This window comes from Acartia tonsa, chromosome 14 (genome assembly GCF_053477335.1).
Source record: "Acartia tonsa isolate MP-2025a chromosome 14, ASM5347733v1, whole genome shotgun sequence".
NCBI lineage: Eukaryota > Metazoa > Arthropoda > Copepoda > Calanoida > Acartiidae > Acartia > Acartia tonsa.
The window spans coordinates 11,130,890-11,154,879 of record NC_137273.1 but is presented as its reverse complement, the minus strand read 5'-3'; the positions used below and the strand labels follow the sequence as shown (position 1 = coordinate 11,154,879).

The 23,990-nt window shown below is 31.3% G+C and overlaps 1 protein-coding gene across 1 annotated transcript; it reads right to left on the bottom strand.

The window, feature by feature from the left end:
• Positions 1–562: 562 nt before the first annotated feature.
• On the bottom strand, positions 563–23,620 carry LOC145305717 (serine/threonine-protein kinase pim-3-like). The gene is made up of 9 exons (XM_080147451.1): positions 23,077–23,620; positions 5,654–5,757; positions 4,941–5,036; positions 3,652–3,775; positions 2,826–2,911; positions 2,462–2,557; positions 1,832–1,900; positions 1,344–1,463; positions 563–994 (listed from the first exon to the last, which is right to left on the bottom strand). Exons 1-9 carry the CDS (start codon positions 23,483–23,485, stop codon positions 839–841), a joined length of 1,260 nt encoding a protein of 419 aa, XP_080003577.1. The 5' UTR covers positions 23,486–23,620; the 3' UTR covers positions 563–838.
• Between the last annotated feature and the right edge of the window lie 370 nt (positions 23,621–23,990).

Below are 23,990 nucleotides of genomic sequence, written 5' to 3'. Positions count from 1 at the left end.
AATTTTTAAAAACATGAAAAAATGTTTTTTTTTTTTACTTTTCGGTGTCTACCTTCATGGATAGATACATATTTAGACATCAAGGGACTCTGGAACTTTTTATCTGCCCTTTGGGGGGAGGGGGGGGGGGAAGAACCACCCTACAGACCGAAGTAAAGAGTATTAACTCTTGGCAAATAATACACCTCAAATAACAGCATAAAATAATTTAATATGCTATGCGGAAATAAAGGCACACCAATCATTCAAACAAATGACAACTTTTGAATTTGCCGCTTAAATGCACCAATGACGTGTCTCTTTGTCAAAGAGACATCTGATTGGTTCATTTTGGCGGCAAATTTATCTTCTAATAACAATATTTTAGTGGAAGCTTTTAATATCACTGAGTTAATTTCCAGGGAGGGGACAATGGATGATAAATTAATTATTCCCTTAAATTATGCGTAAAATGGAGACTTTATTAGGGGATGTAAAGGGACAAAAAAGGGCTGTAGATTGATATACACTCCATTGTCCCCTCTCTGCCTCTATTGAATGATAAAATTTTAATTCATATGTCTTTTACTCTCATTTAATAATTATTTTACTTTTATAACAATTTCATATTTCACTGTTCAGTTTATATCTCTTTTTGAAAGATACAGTTTAAAACAACTGATATTAAATCATTGAATGGGGGTTTAACAGTTTAAAGATGAATTGTAGTTCAAAAATTGACCACAAGATGTCGTAATTAGTGTCACTTAAAAAATATTTTAGGCTTTTAAAACATGTTTTGTTTATATTAGTTTAGTTTTTCATCACAAGAGGTCTATTTATTTTCTTTTTTTAAAGTTTAGTTACAGCTTGAACCGCCAGAGGACTGATCCGATTTGTCGTACAGGCTGTTACACTTTGGTGATTGGTCAGAATTTGGCGGCAGCTGACTTGTGGAAACAGCTGTTTTCTTGCTCAGCCAAGCGTGTTCAAGGATTTCTTTCAGTTTAGTTCTGGATTTAATTTGGATATTGCTATATATTTCCAACAGTTCATTTTTTTGTCAGATTGTTCATTTAACCTACAGAATGCTTTGCACCTGCTTTAAAAAATAAAACTTGGGATGGTTTTAGTATATCATTCTTCCTTCCCTCTCAAGGATTTCAGAGCCACTAGATGCTTGGGGCGCAGTCGGTAGACCATTACTTACTAAATGTGAGGAGTCAAACAAATGTGGGGAGTCAAATGCCTATTCTTTTAATCAATGCATGGATCATTCAAACCATTTTAAGTCTTTAATGTAAAATTTTAAAACAAAAATTATTTGTATTAAATCTAAATGTTTTAGCAATAACCACATTCCTTTTGGCAATGTCACGCTGAAGGCAACCAAAAATTAAATGCATACACTCTGGCGACACCTCGTGTTTAAAAATTAAACTACCATCACAAATTTCTTTGTCATTCTCAAATGGAATATCTCCCTGAAATAATATATGATAAAAAAAAAATTATATTTGGGGGGTTGGAGCTTTTCATAACTAATTATTATTCATACTTTTATTTCCTAATTAATAATTTTCTCATAGAATTGTACTTTTTTCTATTAAAAACACTAGAAAAAATCTTGCTGAAAGGCATGTTTCCTTAAAGTACTCTGTTAATCGCAAGGAACCTCCCAAATCAAGTCCTATCTTGTAACAAAATTTGTTACGTTAGGTTAGGTTATATTTGGTATTTGGTAGCCCTGCAGTGTAAGGGTACCTGCGGTTTTCAGGCAAACTAAGAAACTATAAATCAATGGATGGCATCTACAAAGCCATGGACCTATTTTAAATTACTAAAATCATACCTGAACCATGTTAAAGATGAGAATGCCTATTGACCAAACAGTGGCAGGTTCAGCGCGGTATTTTCCCTCCTAAAAATTATTTATCAATCAATCAATCACTTTTTGATTCTAATTGCAATTTGCCTTATTTTTAGGTTCAATTTATTATTGTTTGTTATTTAAAATCTCGCATCCAATTTTGGGGCAGGGGGGGGGGGGATTTTTTTTAGTTCTGATTTTTTTTGCAAAGGTAGAGGTGCCATACCTCAAAATAATTATAATTCTTCCCATAAGAAACTTCAATATAATGGAGAACAATAACGGATATCCAGTTAGCGAGATCTCAAGCTACAAACACACACACACACACACAGACATTTTGTTACTTTAATATAAGGATTGGAAGAAATATTTTTGTCATTTATACAGCTAAAATTTTGTTTGCAATAATTACATTCATACTTTTTAAATTGATATCTATCTATCTATTTATCTATCTATGGGTATATCTATGTATCTACCTGTATCCACTCTGGAGGAGCATACACCCTGGTACCATCAAAGTCTGTGTAATTCTTGTTCATGTTTAGGATGTCTGTCTGTCTGTCTATCTATCTATCTGTTTTTCTGTCTATCTATCTATGTATCTACCTGTATCCACTCTGGTGGAGCATACACCCTGGTACCATCAAAGTCTGTATAGGTCTTGTTCATATCCAGGATGGCACCGGAACCAAAATCAATCAACTAAACATAAAAATAACATTAAAATATGAACAAACAATTATCAGTTTATTTATCTAAAGAAAATTACATACAATTGATAGCAGAATTTTCAAAATCTCTATTGGTAAAGTATAGCACGATTTATTAATATTATTGATGGATAAGTTTTGATAAAATTTTAAAATCCTATCAAGATTCATTTGTACCCTTCAGGGTGTAATATCACATACAGTCCAATGTTCTCTACCTCCCTGAAAACTACTCAATTACAATTTACTGTTCTTCTCACCTTTAAAGTATTATTGGTGAGGTCTACCATGAGGTTTTCATCCTTCAAATCTCTGTGGATAACGCCCCGGGAGTGACAGGCTAATACTGAAATTAACAACAATTAGATTTCTATTAAAACTATGTATTTTTAAAGTATTTTTTTATATATCTATCTCACTCAGTTTCTCTCTCACACACTCTCTCTGTCTCTCTCTCCCCTCTCTCGCTCAATCTCTCTTTGTCTCTGTCTCTCTGTCTCTCTCTGTCTCTCTGTCTCTCTCTGTCTCTCTCTGTCTCTCTCTCTCTATATATCTATCTATCTATCTATCTATCTATCTATCTATCTATCTATCTATCTATCTATCTATCTATCTATCTATCTATCTATCTATCTATCTATCTATCTATCTATCTATCTATCTATCTATCTATCTATCTATCTATCTATCTATCTATCTATCTATCTATCTATCTATCTATCTATCTATCTATCTATCTATCTATCTATCTATCTATCTATCTATCTATCTATCTATCTATCTATCTATCTATCTATCTATCTATCTATCTATCTATCTATCTATCTATCTATCTATCTATCTATCTATCTATCTATCTATCTATCTATCTATCTATCTATCTATCTATCTATCTATCTATCTATCTATCTATCTATCTATCTATCTATCTATCTATCTATATATCTATCTATCTATCTATCTATCTATCTATCTATCTATCTTTCCTTCTAAAAATCTCTCTCTTTCTTTGTCTGTCTGTCTGTTACTCTCTTTCTTTCTTTATATTTTTTTATCTATCTATTTTTCTATCCATCTATCAATTACCTATATTAACAACTTGTTTAAGAAAATTTTGTGCAAGTTCCTCGTCTAGGCGTCCCTTCTCCGTGATGAAATCAAATAAATCTTTGGAGTGGGGCATTCGCTCCAGAATAAAGATAAATGCATCCTGAAAAAAAAAATTATTGGAGGTTTTCTTCAAAGTGCCCTATCGAGCACAGAATCCCCTCCCTTTAATATGGAATGAATTGAAAATTTGGGGGTGGGGGGGGGGGGGTTAGTATTTTCATTTAGGTCAGGTTAGACTAGATTAGTTTATTTTGATACAGGATAGTTCCGCAGGGTTAAGTCAAGGTCTGGCATAAAAAACAATCCCCATCTTAATTTCAATTTATTTTCAACAAGGGGGAGGGGGGGACTTCTCAGTAACTTAGTTCTACATCTAACATGAGTGAAGGCAATACAATAAATGATTGACAATCCTATGATATAAAGTAATAATGTTTTTTTTTCAGTTATGATCTCGCTAACCTAAAACTTTTTTTTTGTCTTTCTCGAAGATCTATATAGTTCTTATAAAAAAAATGACGTCATACAATACAAATGACCAAAGGTTTGCCAATACAAACACTAAATTACCAATGTCAGGCCAGTAAACACTTTAATTGGCCAATGGTAGGCAACTATAATATCATTTTTTATAAAAAGATTTTTCTTTCTCTATATATATCTTAATGTTATTAGCTGATTTGTTCAAAAAATTATTACTCATGTTAATTCATAATATTTAAATTATAATAATTAAATTTTGTAAAATCCCTTTTAATAATAAACATATCATTGAAACAAGTGTAAAGATTGATATATAGATAACTACAATTAAAAGTAAAACGGTAAAAATGCATAAACAGGGCTTGCGTATACCTAACAAGGATGACAACATCCATAAAAGATAAGCTCTGAAACGGTAGGACAAACAAACATTAACATTGATAGAGCGAAAACTGAATAAGCAGTTAGCAGAATATAAACTGTTGTAATAGGAATCACTATTCTAAAAATCAGATAAATAGGATAAATATATCATACAAGTATTTGTGCAAAAAAGTAAAAAAATCGTCATATTTTAAATGGATCTACGGACTTTCTGGTAACGATTATAGAGTTGTTACCGCTTCCTAAATATTACCTAAATGTTATAAAAATCACCATCCAAAGTTTGAAATCGATAGGACAATTCTAACATGTTTAAATTAAAGAATATAGCTAACCGTTCCGGACGGACAGACCCTAACCAAAGAAAAGCTTCGTTATTTGAAAAAATTTTCTCTTACCTTTCGTTCATAAGACTCTAATATGGGAAGAATACCCTTTTCTCCTTTCAATTTTGTAAGCAGATAAAGCTCTCTGGGCACACGATACCCATCAACCTGAACAAGAGTTAGTGTGGTTTGAAATTCAATGATATTCAATTTTCAACAAAATAATCCCTCAATCCCCCAATACTTTTAATAGCTGACAAATATCAAGTGAAATCGTTCATTCATAAAACTTTCAGAAATAAATACGATTTACTAATTATGTTCACATATTTGTTGACAAAAAACTGAGAAATGGTTGAAACCGGTGGAAATGTTATAATTGTCAAACGCTTTGTTTTAGTCCAGGTTACTAAAAATGACACTATACAACTACTACACGGGGAGGGAGGGGATATTGGGCTTTTTATTACACAAGTCCCAAAAGTTTTACAATAAAGATTTCTACATCGTTGAATTAACAACTTGGGGGACTTTAGTGAATTTCAATTGGTTGCTTTGTTGAGTTCCGTATCAAAGCGTTCAACCACTAATTGTAATCAACAGAAGGGATAATTTATGTATATCAATTTATATGCTAATGTCTAATCCCTTTAGATTCAAGACTACTACAACAATTTTGTTTACCTTTTGAGACATAACTAAAGAAGTAAGTCTCCAATAATTATAGTCTTAGTGGAAAAATGAAAAGCTAAACTCAAAAAAAAACCTAATAAATTTCCGCTTACCGTCTCCCAGGAGCTGATCTTAGATTTTGCAACATGTTTTATGGCGACCAGCTTGCCGTCTGACAGCCGTAGACCGGTGTACACTGTTCCAAATCCACCTTTACCTAAATTTGATATTTTTAAATTGTATGATTAGTAACAAAATTTATCGATAAAAAACACGTTTTAGGTGCATTTTTTTTTATTTATTCTAGATTTGTTGGCCCTATGGTACATCAAAATAGGAATTAATCATACAATATTTATTTTATTTTCCGTGGACAATCCTATCATATAGTTAGGTCTTTTTGGCTGTAGCTTAAGATTTCGTTAACTACTGTACCGATTGAGTTCTCCGTTTAATGGAAGCTTCACATATGTCTCGGGAAGGTTTTAGGCTATTTTATTTTTAGATTTAAGTATTGAGATAGTTTTAGGCTATTTTTGGCCCTTTCTTAGCTTTTCAAATACAGAGCTCCTAGATGCTAAGTCGCCGTCACTAGTTCTTTATAATACGATACAATACAGAATGGTTCAGAATCGGTTTTAATCCTTCGAAAATTAATCGTTTTTGTAATCCTAAACTAACATTTTAAGCAGTTTAATCTTGTTTTCTTATGTAAAATTACGTTTTCTTATTATTTTGTACATGTGTTTATTAATAAATCTTTATCAAGGGATCCATGGATTTTACATTGTCAGTATATTAAAACCAGGCCATCTTTTTTTTTAATGAAAATATCATAAATAAAAATAGTATAATACTCTGTAAATAAGGCATTTTCAATCCAACTCTATTTGACTAAATTAACAATAATAACACTAATGGCTTCACCCCTAGCATCTAAAGTCTTTGATTTCGATGGAAGAGGAATGAAAAAAAGCTTAATAACTTCAACAGACGTACAGAATCCTTACTTTTTATAGAAGGGTCTTGTTTTTGTATTTCAGCATATAAAATCCTCAAGCCTTCTAATGTTTATATGTAAGGATATGGGGGTGTGTTAAAAAGGTGAGTTTAAGTTGATAGTCCTCAGAATACTTTACTAAAAAGAACATTGTATAAAAAAATGTGGGGTCTGTATAAGATTGGGATTTAGGGATGGAACAATGGATCTTAATTTAATTCTAACAAATAATCTTGTTTATTGGAGAGTAGAACTGAAGCAACTTTTCGTTGTTTGCCTAATTTTAAAGCTTTGGGAGAGCATGTATGAATGCCGCGCACAATTAAAATATTTTTAAAGCAAACCCAGAATTTTCAGAGGAAGCGTATGTTTCTTATTTGTGTTACATTAAAACTTGGTGTAACAGATGGGGTAACTTTGTTGATAATCAATTACTTAAGGTACCTGGATAAAACTAAAACATTAAAAAAACTTATCAGTAAATTGAATATGTTACAATAATAGTTTTCAAGTGTAAACAAATTGCGTGTGTGACATTGACTTAAGCAGACAAAAAAAGAGAGAGAGGTGTCAATACATTTCCGCAAATATATCAAATTATCAAATCATCATCACCGCAAATTATTACAACCGCTCATAGTACCCCCTTCCCCTTAAAAATATTTTTTTAGAATATTTAGATAATTTTAGTTTTAAAAACAAAAAGTAGAAAAAATTTGGGAAAGCATTTTTTCTAGTGGCAATTTCTCTTTGGATGAAAATTGTACCCTCCCTCAAAATAAGTACATATGTAAAGCTTAAGGAGAACCATATCGGTTCAGCTATTTAGCGAGATCCTTTGGTACAGAGGTACAGAGGATTACTTTCATTGCATAAGTTTGCATGTTTTAACATTGTACAAGTTCTCATCACATTTACTAAATGTGCCATAAGAACTGTATTTTTTACTATATTATAGTTTTGCTTTTACATACAAATTTTGATGAGCTACTTTGGAACAAATTCATCCTTGTTATATATTCTTAAAGATCCAACAACACGCAAATAAGCCAAGTGTACAGAAAATCTCACAAGTGTTATTGCCTTTTTTTATCAATGATTTTTTTCACAATTTTTATATTGGCAGTGTAATTTGCTAAAATTTTCAAATATTGCAAGATAACCCTATATTTTTTCTTTTTCTCTTGACACTTTTCAGTGGCGTGCGAAGCACTTTGTCTAGGGGGGGGGCATTTTGAAGATTTTGTAAAATTTTGCCCCCCCCTAAATCAAAGTGCCCCGGGGGGGCACTTTGCTTTAGGGGGGGGCATTTTGATTATATATACTAATTTTAAATAAGGGCGTTTTAAGGGGTGGGATTATTTGATTATGGGCCTTCTAGTTCTTATCCCTTCTTCCCCATCCCTTCCCCCATCCCTTTTTCCCATTTATATCTCACATCTTTCCCCCCCCATCTCTTCTCCCCCATCCCTTCTCCCCACCCTGCAATGACCGAAGGGAAGGGAGCTAGAAAGCATCTTTGAAAAAAAAGTACAGAAGATAATTTAACCTCCCCCCCCCCCCACCACAATACATTTTTTATGGGTGGAAGGGGATGTTATAAAATCTAAGCAGGAAGGATGAATAACCCCATTAAAAAAATTTGGGGGGGGGGGAGATAAAAACACTCATTTTGGAAATAATTTACCAAAAATTAACCTAATATGTAAAACTAATTTTAAATATTTCTTTATTGTATGACAACAAGGATGACAACATCTTTAAGTAGCAAAGCACAAAAAATCATGAATAAGAATACAGACAAGTAAATTTAAAGAGCATCTGTTGAAATAAATATATATTTTAGGTAGAAAAAGTCACAAATCCTTTTTCCTGTATGTTGAGTGATGACAGTCAAAGTAAATTACATACTGGATGCTCGAATCAGCGAGAAATTTTATTTCTTTAAATATTATAATCCAAAAAAAATTACTTCTCCTTTCATCTACAGATATAAAAATCTCTTAGAAATATAGGGTATAGTCTCTTTTGTGGCAACACCTCTTAAGGGGCATTTCGTCGTATTTTCATAGTAGCTTTTAAAAGGTTATTCTAGGTTAAGTTAGGTCAGGTGATTTCCCTGCAGGGTTAGGCAATTGGCCCCGCAGGAGCTATCAATAGGTGAAAAGCTACTGTGAAAATACGACGAAATGCACCTTAAGAAGCAATGTCACAAAAGGGACTATACCTGAAATTTAAAAGATACAAAAATAGCCAAAAACGTCCTGAAAAGCAGTCCAACCTCCATGATTTAATAGTTAATTATACTCCATAATGATGGGAATTTTAACATTAAGTTTTAGCCTTCTATCTTTAATTGCAGTTGAAAAAATCACATTTCCCCTTAGCATTACGTACTGACAGCCATAGTGAATTATAGAGAAGCTAAAAAGTTATATCAACATATCCTACCCTCTTTAAATGGCACTTTAAAACTCTGTTAATTTTTGATTAAGTGGTGTTTCCAAGGATTTATAAGGGCGGTGCGTGAAGCGCACCTAAAATATTTACTCTCCCTTTGAACTAAAATCAATTAAAGACAACAAGAGTGGCGTATTTGATCAGGTTAGGAATATAGAGTGAAGTTAGTTTTAATGGTTTTTAATGAAAATTGCCATAAAAAACATGTCTTTTTGTAAGGGTATGGACACAAAAAAAATGATTAACTTATCCTGAAAATAAAATGACATCATATATAGTTATTCATTTAGACAGACATGCAGTGTTGAGAAAAAGGCTTAGATAAATATCAACGCTGTTTCTTTTTTATATAAAATAACTTTTTGATTAAATATTTGTTGTTTACACATGTTTTCAAAGAAATAAAAACACAATATACAATGCAATGTGATAAAAAGCAGAAACCGTTTGGAAGGGCGCGAAGCGCAAATTTTTTTCTTCAAATATGCAGGGAGGGAGGGGTTTTTGGGCTATTTATTACACTAGTCCCCAATATTTCATATAAAATTTTCTTATTCGTTGGCTCAACAACTTTGGGGACTTTAATGGAATTTTGATTGGTTGGTTAATTAAGTCGAGTTTCCATACATTTCATCCACTAATTGTAATCTAAATAAGGGTTTGTGATTTTGTGTATCATCATTGGGGATGTACAAAATTTCTTTGGTAAAAAGTGTATATTATACAAAATAAAATACTTCCTATTACCTGGTTTGTTATGTTCAGTGAAAAAAGATTATAACCTAATTTCTAATTAAAAAATTTGGTAAGGTTAAATGAATAGTAACTGTCTGTTTGGCGCGAAGCGGCAAAAAATTTTTTTTTGAGTATTTCTTGATCTTTTTTTTTGAAACTGGGATAGTTTTGCTTTTTGAAGGGTAGGGAGAAAAAGGGGCATTTTTATTGACCAGGGGGTGGCAAAATGGGGCATTTTTCAACATTTAGGGGGGAGCAGGGGGGGCGGTGGATAGGGGGGGGGCAGGGGGGCGGTGGATAGGGGGGGGGGCAGGGGGGGGGCGTTTTGGTCGCTAGGGGGGGGCGATTGCCCCAAATGCCCCCTTCGGTTCGCACGCCACTGACACTTTTTTCATTTCTTTTCTTTTTCTCTTTCTTTGATTTTATTTCTTCCTATTTTTCTTTCTATTTTTCCTTCTATTTTTTAATATTTCGATCTTTGGCTTTCTACCTTAATTTAAATTTGCGCCGCTAGCATCTAGGGGATCTGATTATAAAGAGAGCAGAGCAAAATATATAGTATAAAACCATCTTAAAACCTAAATCTATAAATGAAATAGCCTAAAACCATACCTATGTGAAGCTTTCCTGAAATGGAAAACTAAATCGGTTCAGAAGTTATCGAAATATCTCTCTCTCTCTCTCTCTCTCTCTCTCTCTCTCTCTCTCTCTCTCTCTATCGCTGTCACTCTTTGCCTGACGATTATTAGCCTTTCAATTGGTGTTGTCCCTTTTTTTGGCTACATGTCTATTTTAACTGACTTATTTAAAATCAGGAATTTGGGCAAAGAGTAAGAAATGCGATTCTAACCTTAACATTAGACTAGGGTTGGGCCGGATACTTTTTTGGCCGAATACCGGATATCCAGATGATTTATAATCCGGTTCTGGCCTTATATCTGGCCAACGTTCAATATCAACCAAATTGCCGGATATCCGGCATTAAAATCAGCCGGACATCCGGTATCCGGATATCCAGCCCAACCCTACATTATACATGCTCTATTGTATTATATCTTCACTAATACAACTTCTATATATTTTATTTCATTAAAAAGTTTTTTTTCATGTAACATTTTTTCTATAAAGCTTAAGTTTAAAAGAATACATATATAAAATTAATTATCAGATACAATAGTAGAGTAATTGGCTAAACTAAAATTCATTTTATAAATTGAAGCCAAAATTATTTGTTAATGCTAGTCAATGCAGAAAAGCTAATTGCGTCGTATTTTAAACAGTTTTCTGCGGATAGACAAAGAATTAAATTTACACATATAGTTTCTATGGAAATCAATGTTCATGTTTGCTGACGTTTTTTATCTGCATCTTTTTCTTTCATAGTTTTTTTTGTGTACTTTCGCTTTTAACGTGTTATTATGATTTTTTTTATATTCATATTAGGCCCCTTCATTATTCTATTTAATAGCGAATCTACTCTATACTTGTCAAGGAAGACGAAAAAAGTCCCTCAAAAAAATCAGCATGTTACGTCATAAAAACGCAGGATTATCTATCTTTTTTTATGTGTTTTCTTTCCCACTCCTCCTCTCCTTATCCCTCATTTTTATGACGTCATTGATGGACTTTCTTCGTCTTCCTTGTCAAGCCGTTCAGAACTAAAAATGACCGTCAGTCTGTATATTTTGCTTTAATAATAGAAATTCTAGTATAAATTAGGATATAAATATAAACTAGGATGAATTATGATAAAATACTATTTTTATTTCTGTAGATCAAATTTAATGGTGGATAAGTTTGGACACTGCTAGTTTATACCAACCAATCAAGATTTAATAAAACTATCTAAAGCTTTTTAATTAAACGAAAGAGAAGGTGTTTTCAAAACTTTGAGTCCCCCCCTTACAGTGATTAGCATCTATTACATAACTAACTTTGGCATATTGGTCTAAAAGGCTACATAAGTTTATTTTATTTCATTAAATTAATTAAGAATTTACGTTATGAAACTGAATTTAAAAATTATATAACAAATTTATTAAAAAACCACAAAAAAAAATAATTTTAATATAAAATTTCATCAAATATGTAATTGTACTCAAGATATAAATTTTAATAAGCGAATCTTCTCTATAATTTGAACGTGTCCTCCCATTCGTCTGTAATGGATATCACCAAGTTTGGCATGTAAGAATTGTACTAGCGTTTTTCAAAAGCGTTGTAACTCTGAAATCAGAAATTATGTCTGTTCATTCTAAACATGAATCTTAGTCTTTGGTCGCCATAAGATTAAAGGGGTAGTTGCACGAAATGCATTTAAACTTGAATTTAGTGAACTGCATAATTTTTCCTGGTTTAAATTTTTTAATGGTTTAAAGTACATTTAAAGGGCATATATTTGAAAGAATTTCAATATTCTACCATGTAGTTTTAAAAATATCAGGATTTGAAAAAAGTATTTTTGTGATATATGTAATTAATATAATTGGCTATACTTATAAAAAACAGCATGACGACTAACTTAGTTATGTCTAATTGTTTTTTTTTATTAAAATACAATACTATATATGTTTGATTGTATACTGGTGACTTTTGCTTGAATTCAATTTTTTGAAATGCACTTAATGCAACTATCCCTTTAAAAATGATTAGTCTTATTAAGATTAGCCACTTTATTATAAGGGTATCATCCCTATAATTTCATATTCGGGTATTTAATTACATTCAGAATTCTAAATAGTTAAACATGACAAAAAATTTCGAATTCTATAACAAATCTGATTCTTAACTGCAATAAAATAATAAATACTTTCATTTTATTGTCTGATTTTTAGATTTGCTGAGTCGTGTTTTTATGTATTGACTTTTGGATAAATGAGTGTTAGACGAAGAAATTAAAATCGAGTAAACTGAAAAGAGCTTTCAAAATATTGCTTTGACATAACTTATATCTGATTAATATTTGCTGAATCTCAGCCACAATGAAAAATCATCGTTTTACAGACAATTTACAAAAAAAAACATAAATATTACCAGTATTGTTAGAACCGAGGGACCGAAGACCTGAGCAAACAAAACTGGTTTTAATCTTATTTTTTTTTTATTTTCCTATCTGCCGAAAGCTGTCTAATACAATGCGATTATTCAAACTTGCAATCCCTGTATCCCTGCTAGTAGATCCTGGATTAATAACTATTCCAACTTGCAATCCCTGTATACCTGCTGCTTGATCCTGGATTAATAACTATTCCAACTTGCAATCCCTGTATCCCAGCTAGTAGATCCTGGATTAATAACTATTCCAACTTGCAATATCTGTATCCCTGCTAGTAGATCCTGGATTAATAACTATTCCAACTTGCAATCCCTGTATACCTACTACTTGATCCTGGATTAATAACTATTCCAACTTGCAATCCCTGTATCCCAGCTAGTAGATCCTGGATTAATAACTATTCCAACTTGCAATATCTGTATCCCTGCTAGTAGATCCTGGATTAATAACTATTCCAACTTGCAATATCTGTATCCCTGCTACTAGATCCTGGATTAATAACTATTCTAACTTGCAATCCCTGTATCCCAGCTAGTAGATCCTGGATTAATAACTATTCCAACTTGCAATATCTGTATCCCTGCTACTAGATCCTGGATTAATAACTATTCCAACTTGCAATATCTGTATCCCTGCTAGTAGATCCTGGATTAATAACTATTCCAACTTGCAATATCTGTATCCCTGCTACTAGATCCTGGATTAATAACTATTCCAACTTGCAATCCCTTAATCCCTGCTATAAGATCCTGGATTGTAAAAATGCCTGTCTGATGAACTTGAAACCCAGGGTTCAAGGTCTAAAAGTACCGCGTACTTGGAATTAGGAACATTCATTCCCAACAAAAAATGTCGCCAAAGCCTTATTACATATAATGATGGATATAGAAAAATATATTGCTAACATGCACATCACTTATTGGTCAGTTCGTTCATCCAGCAGGAAGAGAGGGTATGGGGAAAAGTAGCAAGGATGGGGGAATCGTTATTTTAGCCAGCTACAAATTTCAATTCATTAGAGTACATGAAATTCTGGTGTAGGATTCAAGTAAAAATAAATCCGTTCATATAAGTATACAAGTTACTTCGCCAATATCATTCATTGGTATGTAAATTACACTGGTACCCGAAGTTTTATTTACTTTCTCGTTCATTGGATATTTTAATAAACTAGCAGATTTCAAACTTTTCGAACAAAAATCTTAATCTCCTGATTGGGTAATATTGTGCATTATCATTAGGGATGTACCTCATATTGCTCATCTCTTAAAAATAACTGCCTAATACATTCTAATCGCCATTTAACACTGTATTAAATACTAAAAACTACGCCCCTAAGTGTTAAGGAGGGCTAGAAAATAGCATGTTCATCCAAAGACTTGAATCTGGAGATAGAATGGCCTAAAAACATATCAGGAGCTATGTGAAGATTACAAAAAAACATAAATTAATAGGTTCAGTAGTTATTCGATGAGATCTTAAGCTTCAGACAAAATCACTTACTGCTTTATATGATAAGAAACAGAAAAAAGATATTATTTGTTTAAATTAAATTTTTCTTTTGGATTATAATTCCCTATCTATTTAAACCTCGTGTAAATTGCGTAATTTCAACATGCTTAAGAGCGAAGCTTTTCTGTAAATTTTTTTGTCATTATGTTTGTCCACATTGCTATGGGAATAAATAAAATTTACTCGGTTGTTATGTAAGATAGTCATTTCAAATATTCTGACATCTTTTTTGAATTTATATATTTAAATATATTCATATGACAAACTTCATCTGCTCGAGATTTTGTTAAATTACTATTCATTTCTATGCTTTGCTGTATATGTATGATGCCATCCTTGCCTGCAATAAATTTTCTTAATCGTTAAATGATTTTCTATGTATACTTTTTATCTTTATTTTATTTTATTCATTAAATTAGTTATATATAAATCATTTATATAATTAAATTTTTAGATGTTTGGTTAGAATAATCTTTCCCCCAATTCTACGTTTGATAGCATAAGATCATATGAGGTATGAAGTAGAATTATTATTAATCAGACGCTATTGCCCTTTCCCCCCTCTCTGCGATAGTATCATGATTTTTGTAGCGGAGCTACTTTATAAATATAGCATGTCCGTATATTTGTCTGTTCGTGGTCTAAAGTTTACAATTACTTCCCTAGAATAGAAAACTCAATCGGTTCAGTAGTTAAAAAGATATTATACTACTTACAGAAAAACATTACTAAACAAAAGTACTAGCGGATGCTACCAAAAGTGATAATGTTAGAAAAATACAGAAAAATAGCCTAAATCCATACCAAGGGTCAAATCTAGACCAAACCATCCCGAGACCTATTTGAAGTTTCCCTACGTATAGACATAATTATATTTGTTTTAAGAAATATGCTTTCATTGACTTTTAAGATAAAAGAAAAAGTGAGAAATTAATTAATCTCAAGAAATAGGATGTTGTGTTTTATTTTAGTAGCGATGCTATTCTATAATTAGTATACGTATGTCTGTCCGTTAGTCCGTCCATCTAATGGTATCAAAGGTTCTCTCATTGGTTGACTTAACAACTGTGATAATCTTGATTGGTTTGTCCAAACTTTAAATGAATAATCTATTAATGACTGTAATGATCACGAAGGGGTAAGTTTGTAAATCAACATTGGGGATGCATATTGATTTATCTATCATTGTCTTATCCCTTAAGATCTCTGTTTTATTATTGTAGAACCTATATAATTTATAGGTCTATTTGTTCGTTTCTTTGTTTTTTATTGCTAGTGATTGGAAACTTTTAGCTTTGAACATAATAGTCCTTGATCTCTTATCTTTCATTCATTTATTTCGCCTTTTCTCCGCTTTTTATTACGTTTTTTAACGTTCAAGCTAAAATAATTCAACATTTCATCACGTTTTTATTTCCGCTGGTTTTTAAAAACTATTTTCCACGATAACGTAAATTAAAATAAGAGAATTGATCATCATAAGGGTTAGGCCAATAAATAAATTTATGTACATTCCCAATGATGGTAAACAAAATTACCCCATTTATAGATCAAACACATTAGTTATCAATCTCAGACACTACTAGCTTGTACCAACCAAACAAGATTCAATTAACGTGACCAAACAAGTGAGAGATTGTAAAACTTTGGATACCAGTATAATTTACAGTTCAATGTCCCCTCTCTCCCTCTCTCTCAAGGGACATTGGATTTATTATTTTTGTTTGCACATACACTTTGAATTTAAAGCTTATTTCTATAAGTATTTAAAAACAGGAATATATTAGCTTCGCTTTCAAAACAAACAAATTAATAAATAAATAAATTTCAAGTTTATAATGGATCTATTTATCTTAGAGAAAGCTTTCTTCTTTGTCTCTCTTCTAAAATACTCAAATGTGGTAAATGAAGCTTAGATTCCCTTACTCAGTAACTTTGCATAAATGTATAAAACTATGTAACCATAATGTCAGTTAGTCCCTTAATATAATTTATATAAAATACTGTTTTATACAGTCGGCATTTAAAAAAAATAATGTCTTATCTAGTTATTTTTGATAATACTCTTTTAATTTTTTTCTCTTCTTTTTATGAGAATTTTTTCAATTCACTGTCTTTCCGTCTGTAATGCTGTAAGGGAAATGTTATTTTCTCGGCAGCTATTTTAGATAGTCTGAAGATTTTTTTTGAAGATAATCTTTTCCAAAGAATATCCAGTATATAACTTACATTTTTTCTTGCATTTTTAAAAATCTTTAATGTATTGAAAATCAAAATTCTATTTAACTATTATAATTCTGTAATGAAAAATGTTGTTAGCTTGTAAATGTAAATTATGGATTTTTATACAGTTGTTCTTATTTTAATAAAATGAATATTTATCCATTTCAAATAAATCCATTAAGTTCGTTAACTTTATCCTAATGACGAAAATACACGAATACAGGTATAGGACAATGTACGCTAGATTAATCTTTCCCTCAATTCTTGAGTACTGTAGACTTCTGCATTAGTAGAAGGTGAATACTGGGAAGAAGAAATAATTTTACTATGATAAATCCATCAATATCCTTTCTTCCCGGAGAAAATGATTTTTCCTAAGAAATATTTATTTGTTTATTTTTACTATTTTATTTAAAGTTTTTATGTACTTTTAATTGGCTTTTTTTTACATAAGTCAATGCATTAATTAAATTTTTTTTACTATTGTTTTTTTTAGAATTTTAGAATTAGAAGCCATTATTAGAATAGCTTTCAATAGTAATATAAGGGTTACTAGCAGTAACACTCGTTTCGAAATTATATTAGAATAGAAATGTATAGTTACATATTACAAAAAAAACAATTGTTTTAAGCCATGTGAGGGAGAAAAAAGGGAAGTATCATATTTTAGAGGACTGATCAAATAACCCCCCCCCCCCCTCTAAAGAATCCTCTCCAGCAATTCCCTAATGTCAATGAAGTACCTTAAATAATATAAGAAGATGGAAAATAATTTAATGTATATCCCAATAGTGATGAACAAAATCAAACCCCTTTTGTAAATCATAATTTAAAGTCGAAAAGTTTAGCTACAACTAGTTTGACCGATCGCATTTTATTTTTTTAAAAAAACAACGTTTTAGTGGCAATGATAAAGATAAAGGGATTTTACAACTTTGGGAACCTGTGTATTTTAATTTCAAATGTTCGCTGCCTTCCTTTTTATATCTCAATAAAATTATAATCTTTAATCACATGATAAATATTTAAATTACTATATATCAATATTTAAAATATTCATAAAAATTAAACGCATGCATTTAAAAGGACTGTATGTCTTTAAAAAAAGAAAATTAATTGTTATATTTGATTAAATATGCATTTGATATTTAGTTCTAATAACCCTCACCGCTGCTGGTGTAATTATTTAATATTATCCTTTTTAGGATTAGGTACACTAATGTACAGTATACGTATTTTCTGTACATATTTGGTTTTTCTCGAGTTGTACAAATATTTCTTTAAACATACAAAATACAAATAAAAAATTGTATAAAATGATATATTATTGAATCTTTTAATAGGAGGTTTTTAAACTCGCGTACATTCTCAAACTACTTGGTTCCTATCACCATATTTTTTATATTTTTCATATTCATATTTCGTGATTTTTATTTAAATTAAACATTTGAGTATTTTTTAACATTTTGCTTTACAAAACATAAAATAAAGTTCTGTAATTTTTCTTTAAATGTTTTATAAGTAGCAAAGATACTCTACAATTTATTTGTAAGTTTTTGTATGTAATCTAAGTTTATTTAGGTTCCAACCTCATAATATAACTATGTAATATTTCATATGTATTCTTTCCTTTGAAATAATATTTTATTGCCTATAATGAGGCAATTTATATAAGTTCAACGTTTCTTGTAAAAGAGTTAGGTTATAACTACTTATTAATAGCAAATCTACTTTAACTATTAGGGGTTATCCGTCTGTCTCCTTTACTAAAAGTTAACAGTCGTCCTAGTTTCTCTCTATTTTTCAGGGATCTTAAGGGATAAGACGATGGACAATAGATTGATATACATCCCCAGTTATGATAAACAAAATTATCTCTTCTGCATGTTATAATAATTGGTTGACAAATATGGACACTAATAGTGGAAACAAGCAATCAAAGTACTCACAGTTTTAGAACGAACGAATGCGATAACCTGTTAATATAACTTTGGGGATTAAGTGTAATTTATAGTCCAAAATCCCCTCCCTCCCTGCAATTTCCTATATTATTACTACAGTGTGTTTTTTTATGAGAACTTTTTTTGAAAGCAATTTTACCCATCTTATAGTTATCAGAATTTAATGATTAATGGCTTATTTTCTTCATTTTTTAATGCAATTAATAGAACACCAAAAAAGTATTTCAGTTTTTATTTAAAAAGTACAGTAAAATCTAAAATTCAAAACTTAGGTGTCAACATTTAAAATTGGTTTTAGTGCATTTTTTCATATGCCTAAATCTTCTACACTTTGCAAGAAAAAAATTGGATTTTCTGTAGTCGACTTTGGGAGGTCAGTACTCCCTCCCTGGTTTAGATATGACCTTTAAACTTTGATATGTTCTAGTACATGTCCCTAATAGTATCTGTATACATTTTAGCGCTATATCTCAATTTTGAAGTGTTTAGCAGCCATTCTTAAGCAAAAGGTTGAATATTTGAGCATAAGTACCAAATATAACCTTATAAAATGCGCTAAAACCAATTTCAGATGTTGACACCTAAGTTTTAAATTTTAAATTTTACTGTACTTTTTAAATAAAAACTGAAATATTTTTTTGTTGTTCTATTAATTGCATTAAAAAACGAAGAAAAAAAGCCATTAGTCATTAAATTCTGATAACTATAAGTGGGGTAAAATTGCTTTCAAAAAAGTTCTCATAAAAAAAAAACACACTGTATTATTTATTTTTAGTCGAATTATTAATTGTTATTGCTGATTGTGGATCAAACTGTTCCTGTTATAACATATATAATTACTTTTCTATGTAATTTAAAAAACTGTATCTACAAAAGAAACGAAAAAAAAACATCTTTTGTTGCGTTTTCTATAATAATAGATTTTTACGTTTTTAGTAAAAAAAAACATTTATTTTTTCACTTATATATATCTGGGAGAAAAAGACGCACATTATGGTTAGGTTGCGTTAAGGAATAGACAGTAGAACCCCGTGGGGATAACACTGCGTAGTGTAGGGTCCTTTAAGGGCTCGAAATATGTTTTGTTCAACAATAAAAATATGGGGGGGGGGGGTGTCGGGGGGATTAAAGAATGAAAAAGGGTTAAGGCAATTCTCGATTAATTGATTTAAACCCACTAAACCATAGACACTAATGGTTGGAACCATCTGATCAAATTCTTCGAGTTTTTTAGCCAACTAATAACGTAATAAATAACGTAATAATAAACTTTAGGTACCTGTATAATTTACAGTCCAATGTCTCCCTCCTTTCTGAGTTGTAATAAAATTGATAGAAAAATTTACAGCTGTGGCTCTATCATTAAATAATTAGGTTTTAAGTAGCGAAGCTACCCTGTTATACGATTAGGTTTGTCTGTATGTTTGTGTTTTTATCCTTCAGTCATTTTTATTTTTTTTAAATCTTCCTTCAAAGTACATGTCAAACCTAACCCCCCCCCCCCTCTTTTTAAATCAATTGTGAAATACTGGGTAGGAGAGCAGTTTTTTTCTCTTTCTATGCCTTACCCCTTCAGGGGAGCCCAAATCTGCGTGGCTATTCAGTACCAAATATAACCTAACCTATACTGATTTAAAGTAATAAAGAAACCACTACTGGAAATAATTATTTTTGTTAAATTATGAATCATTAAGTAACTATAACTGTATCAAATCATGCATTGACAAAAATTTTTATTCAAATACGAAGCTTTTCTAAATATAAGGTGAGTCATACATCAGCCTGTCTATAACGGATAGCTATGCTTGTAAATTAAGTTAATATATATTAACTATTGTCTTACACAGTTTCTTTCACCTTTTTTTTTGAAAAAATTGAAAATAAGAGGAACAAAATAATCATTCATTGAAAACTATTTTAATAAAGATGAACGTTTTTTGGAAACTTATTTGCAATATTAAAAACGATGATGCGCTGGAATTTATGGATGCTGTAATCCTTGTTTTAATTTCAAATTGTTATTCATTTTTCAGTGACTCATTTTATATTGTTTTGGCACAGTTCTATTTTTTGCAACTATAAAAAGCATCGATACAGAAATAGACATTACTATAATTCTGTTATATAAAGTAGTAAGTTTTTTTGTCGGTAGCTTATGATAATTACTGATCTGATTGATTTTTCCATGATAGAGAATTCCAAGTATTGTTTTGGGCTATTTTAGTTTTAGATTTAATTCTTAAGGTGGTCTAGCCTTCATTACCCTTTTGAAAACATAGCCCCTAAAAATGTATGTAGTCTTTTTAAAAGCGAAGCTTTTCTATAATTAGGGTCGGTCCGTCCCTACGTCCGTCCGTCCGTACGTCCGTCCGTCCGTCCGAGATAGATAGCTTTTATTCGTTAATTTAGGCATGTTAGAATCGTCCTATCGATTTTAAACTTTGCATGATGATTCCTGTAGTAGTTAGGTACGATTTAGAAAGCGTAGCAACTCTATAATCATTACCAGAATGTCCGTACGTCCATTTTAAACATGTTGATTTTTCTACTTTTTTTAAAAGCAAATTTTTATGTAAACTAATTATCCGTTTGATCTGATTTTTGGTATATTGATTTCTGTGACAACAAAGAACAATATTATAAGCGAAGCAACTCTATAATCAAGTCCTAAAAATGTAAGTATGTCCATAAACATTATCCTGTATCAAGCAGTTTTTCAACAAATTTACATACAATTTTGCGTCGACTCTTATACTTTTATATTCTGATTATTCAGTTCAGACACTATACAGGTGTTAATGTCCGTTTGTCCTACCGTTTCAGTGCTTCGCTTTTATGGATGTTGTCATCCTTGTTTAAAAGCAAATTTTTATGTGAACTAATTATCCGTTTGATCTGATTTTTGGTATATTGATTCCTGTGACAACAAAGAACAATATTATTAGCGAAGCAACTCTATAATCAAGTCCTAAAAATGTAAGTATTTCCATAAACATTATCCTGTATCAAGCAGTTTTTCAACAAATTTACATACAATTTTGCGTCGACTCTTATACTTTTATATTCTGATTATTCAGTTCAGACACTATACAAGTGTTAATGTCCGTTTGTCCTACCGTTTCAGTGCTTCGCTTTTATGGATGTTTTCATCCTTGTTAAAAAGCAAAGCATTTTTAAAATTAGGGTATGATTTATTTTATTTAGGAGTGGTAAAATTGTCATACCAATTTCAAACTTTAAAAAAGATAGGGAAGAATCTTATAAGAAAAGATTCTCCATAATCAGGACTTAAAATGTAAGCATGTTCATATCAAGTATTCTGTTTTTAATTAATTTTTGGATTCTACATAAATTTGTTAATGTTCGTTTGTCCTTTTGTCGGTTTAGCTTCGCTTTTATTGATGTTGTCATCCTTGTATTATATAAGGGAGGTTGGACTATAAATTACACTGGTACCAAATTTTGTTTTAAAAATGTTATCTTATGCGTTGGCTCAAAACCTTTGGTACTTGAAATTTGATTGGCCAATGCCGAAGTGTTAAAACTCTTCAAACAATAATTTAAATATGCAGCAAAAGTAATTTTTTTATCATCATTTGGGATGCATATCAAATCCATTGTCATATTCTTTAGAAGACATCACTGCAATAGGCGATAAAACAAACACATTGCATTATAAAATATCTCTTATTAAACCTAAACATTAAAAGGAAACCTATAGGCTAGTGGTGAAGGCTCTAGTCTTTGTATAATCCTTATTTTCTTTATCATCCTTGACTGGTAACTTCTAGCTATAACAAGATTTTATTTTTTTAATGTTTTAAGGAGGAGTTTATTTCATTAATCATTAGAAAAACTTTAAAAAATAAACAACAATGGATATATAACACGTAGATTTTATGACAGGGGTAATTTTGTCGTCAATTTTGGTTGCTAATATAGTGTTTGTTAATTGGTTTGTCGGTTCCTTTAGTAGGAAAGGAGGGGAGGAGGTAAAAGGGATAGATGTGGGGTATCTTTAAGTTAGCCAACTGGAGGTACCATTTAATTTGGCGATAATCTGGTGCAATATCCAAGTCATTAAATATGGCATATTTAAACAAGATATTTTGTAATTCTAATTTTATTTGAAAAGATGGATTTAGAGTTAAATTCGAGGGATATGATAGTGCAAGGACCAGAATAGTTATTTATCGCATTGTATTACAGACAGTTTTCCACGTATGTTATGATGTAAAATTATAAGATATATGGGGGTAAGATAAATTAAGCCAAAGTGAAGATAAGTATACCTTTATATTTTAGGTGGTTTCAGCTATCTTACATGATTGATATTTTGTATAGATTTAATAGATTGGGATGTAAATATAATTGATTAACCCTTAACGGTCGGGACGGGGGACGCCCTCCCTCCGGTTTTTCTTATTTTTGTGTGAAAAAATAGAGGGCTTTAACTGAGTGACTTTTAAAATATGTGTATGCCCCCCCCCCCCACAAACTAATAAAGGTGCGGCAAGAGGCCCGACTGTTATGGGTTAAAAATATATGATAGTTGGAAAAAATAAAAATAAAAGGATTTAAATATCTTACCCAATAACTTTCCAACTCTGTAGCTACGATTAAAACTTTTGAGCGATGGTTTAAACTGAACAGGGCCGCCGTTAATACCCGCCAGAGGCGGCAGTGAGCCAGACAAAGGCTCGGCAACGAACGGTTGTGGAGATGGCAGTCCTGTATTGGCAGCCGCAGCTGTTTTGGCAACTGACGGTGGTAACGGCATGACTACAGCACCGGTTGGCGGTTTTTCTTCAGTGACAACGACTGCTTCTGTCATGGCAACCGGTAATGCTTGTTCAACCGCTGTTTTTGGGCCGTCAACGGTTGCTGGTGGCGTTTCACTCGCCGGTTCTGTTGCATTTATCACCATTTGTTCATAAAAACTGCAGGCCTCAATACCTACTTCAATTTTTTCACTGGCCATAATAATAGTTTCATTCATCTAAATAGTATACAAAAAAAAGTACAAAATATACATAAATAACTTTTTATTTTTATTTTTTAATTTCACTGTACTTTTATGTTATGTTTGATGCAAGAAACTTTGCGTACGACTAATTTCTAAATTCTAAATGACAAGAGTTGACTCCCAGAGTAAATTGCACTAGGCCAACGGAGGTGTAGGGAGGTGTGTGGCGGAGAAATTGGGAGAGATACATAAAAAGAGAGAGCGGCTGTGAGGAGGGGGGGGGGGGGTGTAGTGTGGAACTTTAAAGTAGAAATTTGTAGAGTCAACCCGATTAATTTGTTGTCTTGATAACAGTTTTATTTCAATTTAAACAGAAATTTTAGAAAATATATTATTTGAAAAATTATTATTTCTTAATATACTTTGATTTTAAAGTACATAGTCTTTAAATCTTTTTATGTTTTGTGAGGATATGACCAAAATTTGTCAATCTATCTTTCTTGGAAGGTTGACTTATCCACCCGTAAACTAGATAAAA

Coding starts and splice junctions, on each gene's coding strand:
- LOC145305717 (XM_080147451.1), bottom strand. CDS start 23,485: ATGAATGAAACTATTATTATGGCCAGTGAAAAAATTGAAGTAGGTATT. Junction 3,776..4,940: donor TAGAGTCTTATGAACGAAAG/GTAAGAGAAAAT, acceptor TTTTTTTTTCAG/GATGCATTTATCTTTATTCT. Junction 995..1,343: donor TTCAGCGTGACATTGCCAAA/AGGAATGTGGTT, acceptor CAAATTAAATCC/AGAACTAAACTGAAAGAAAT.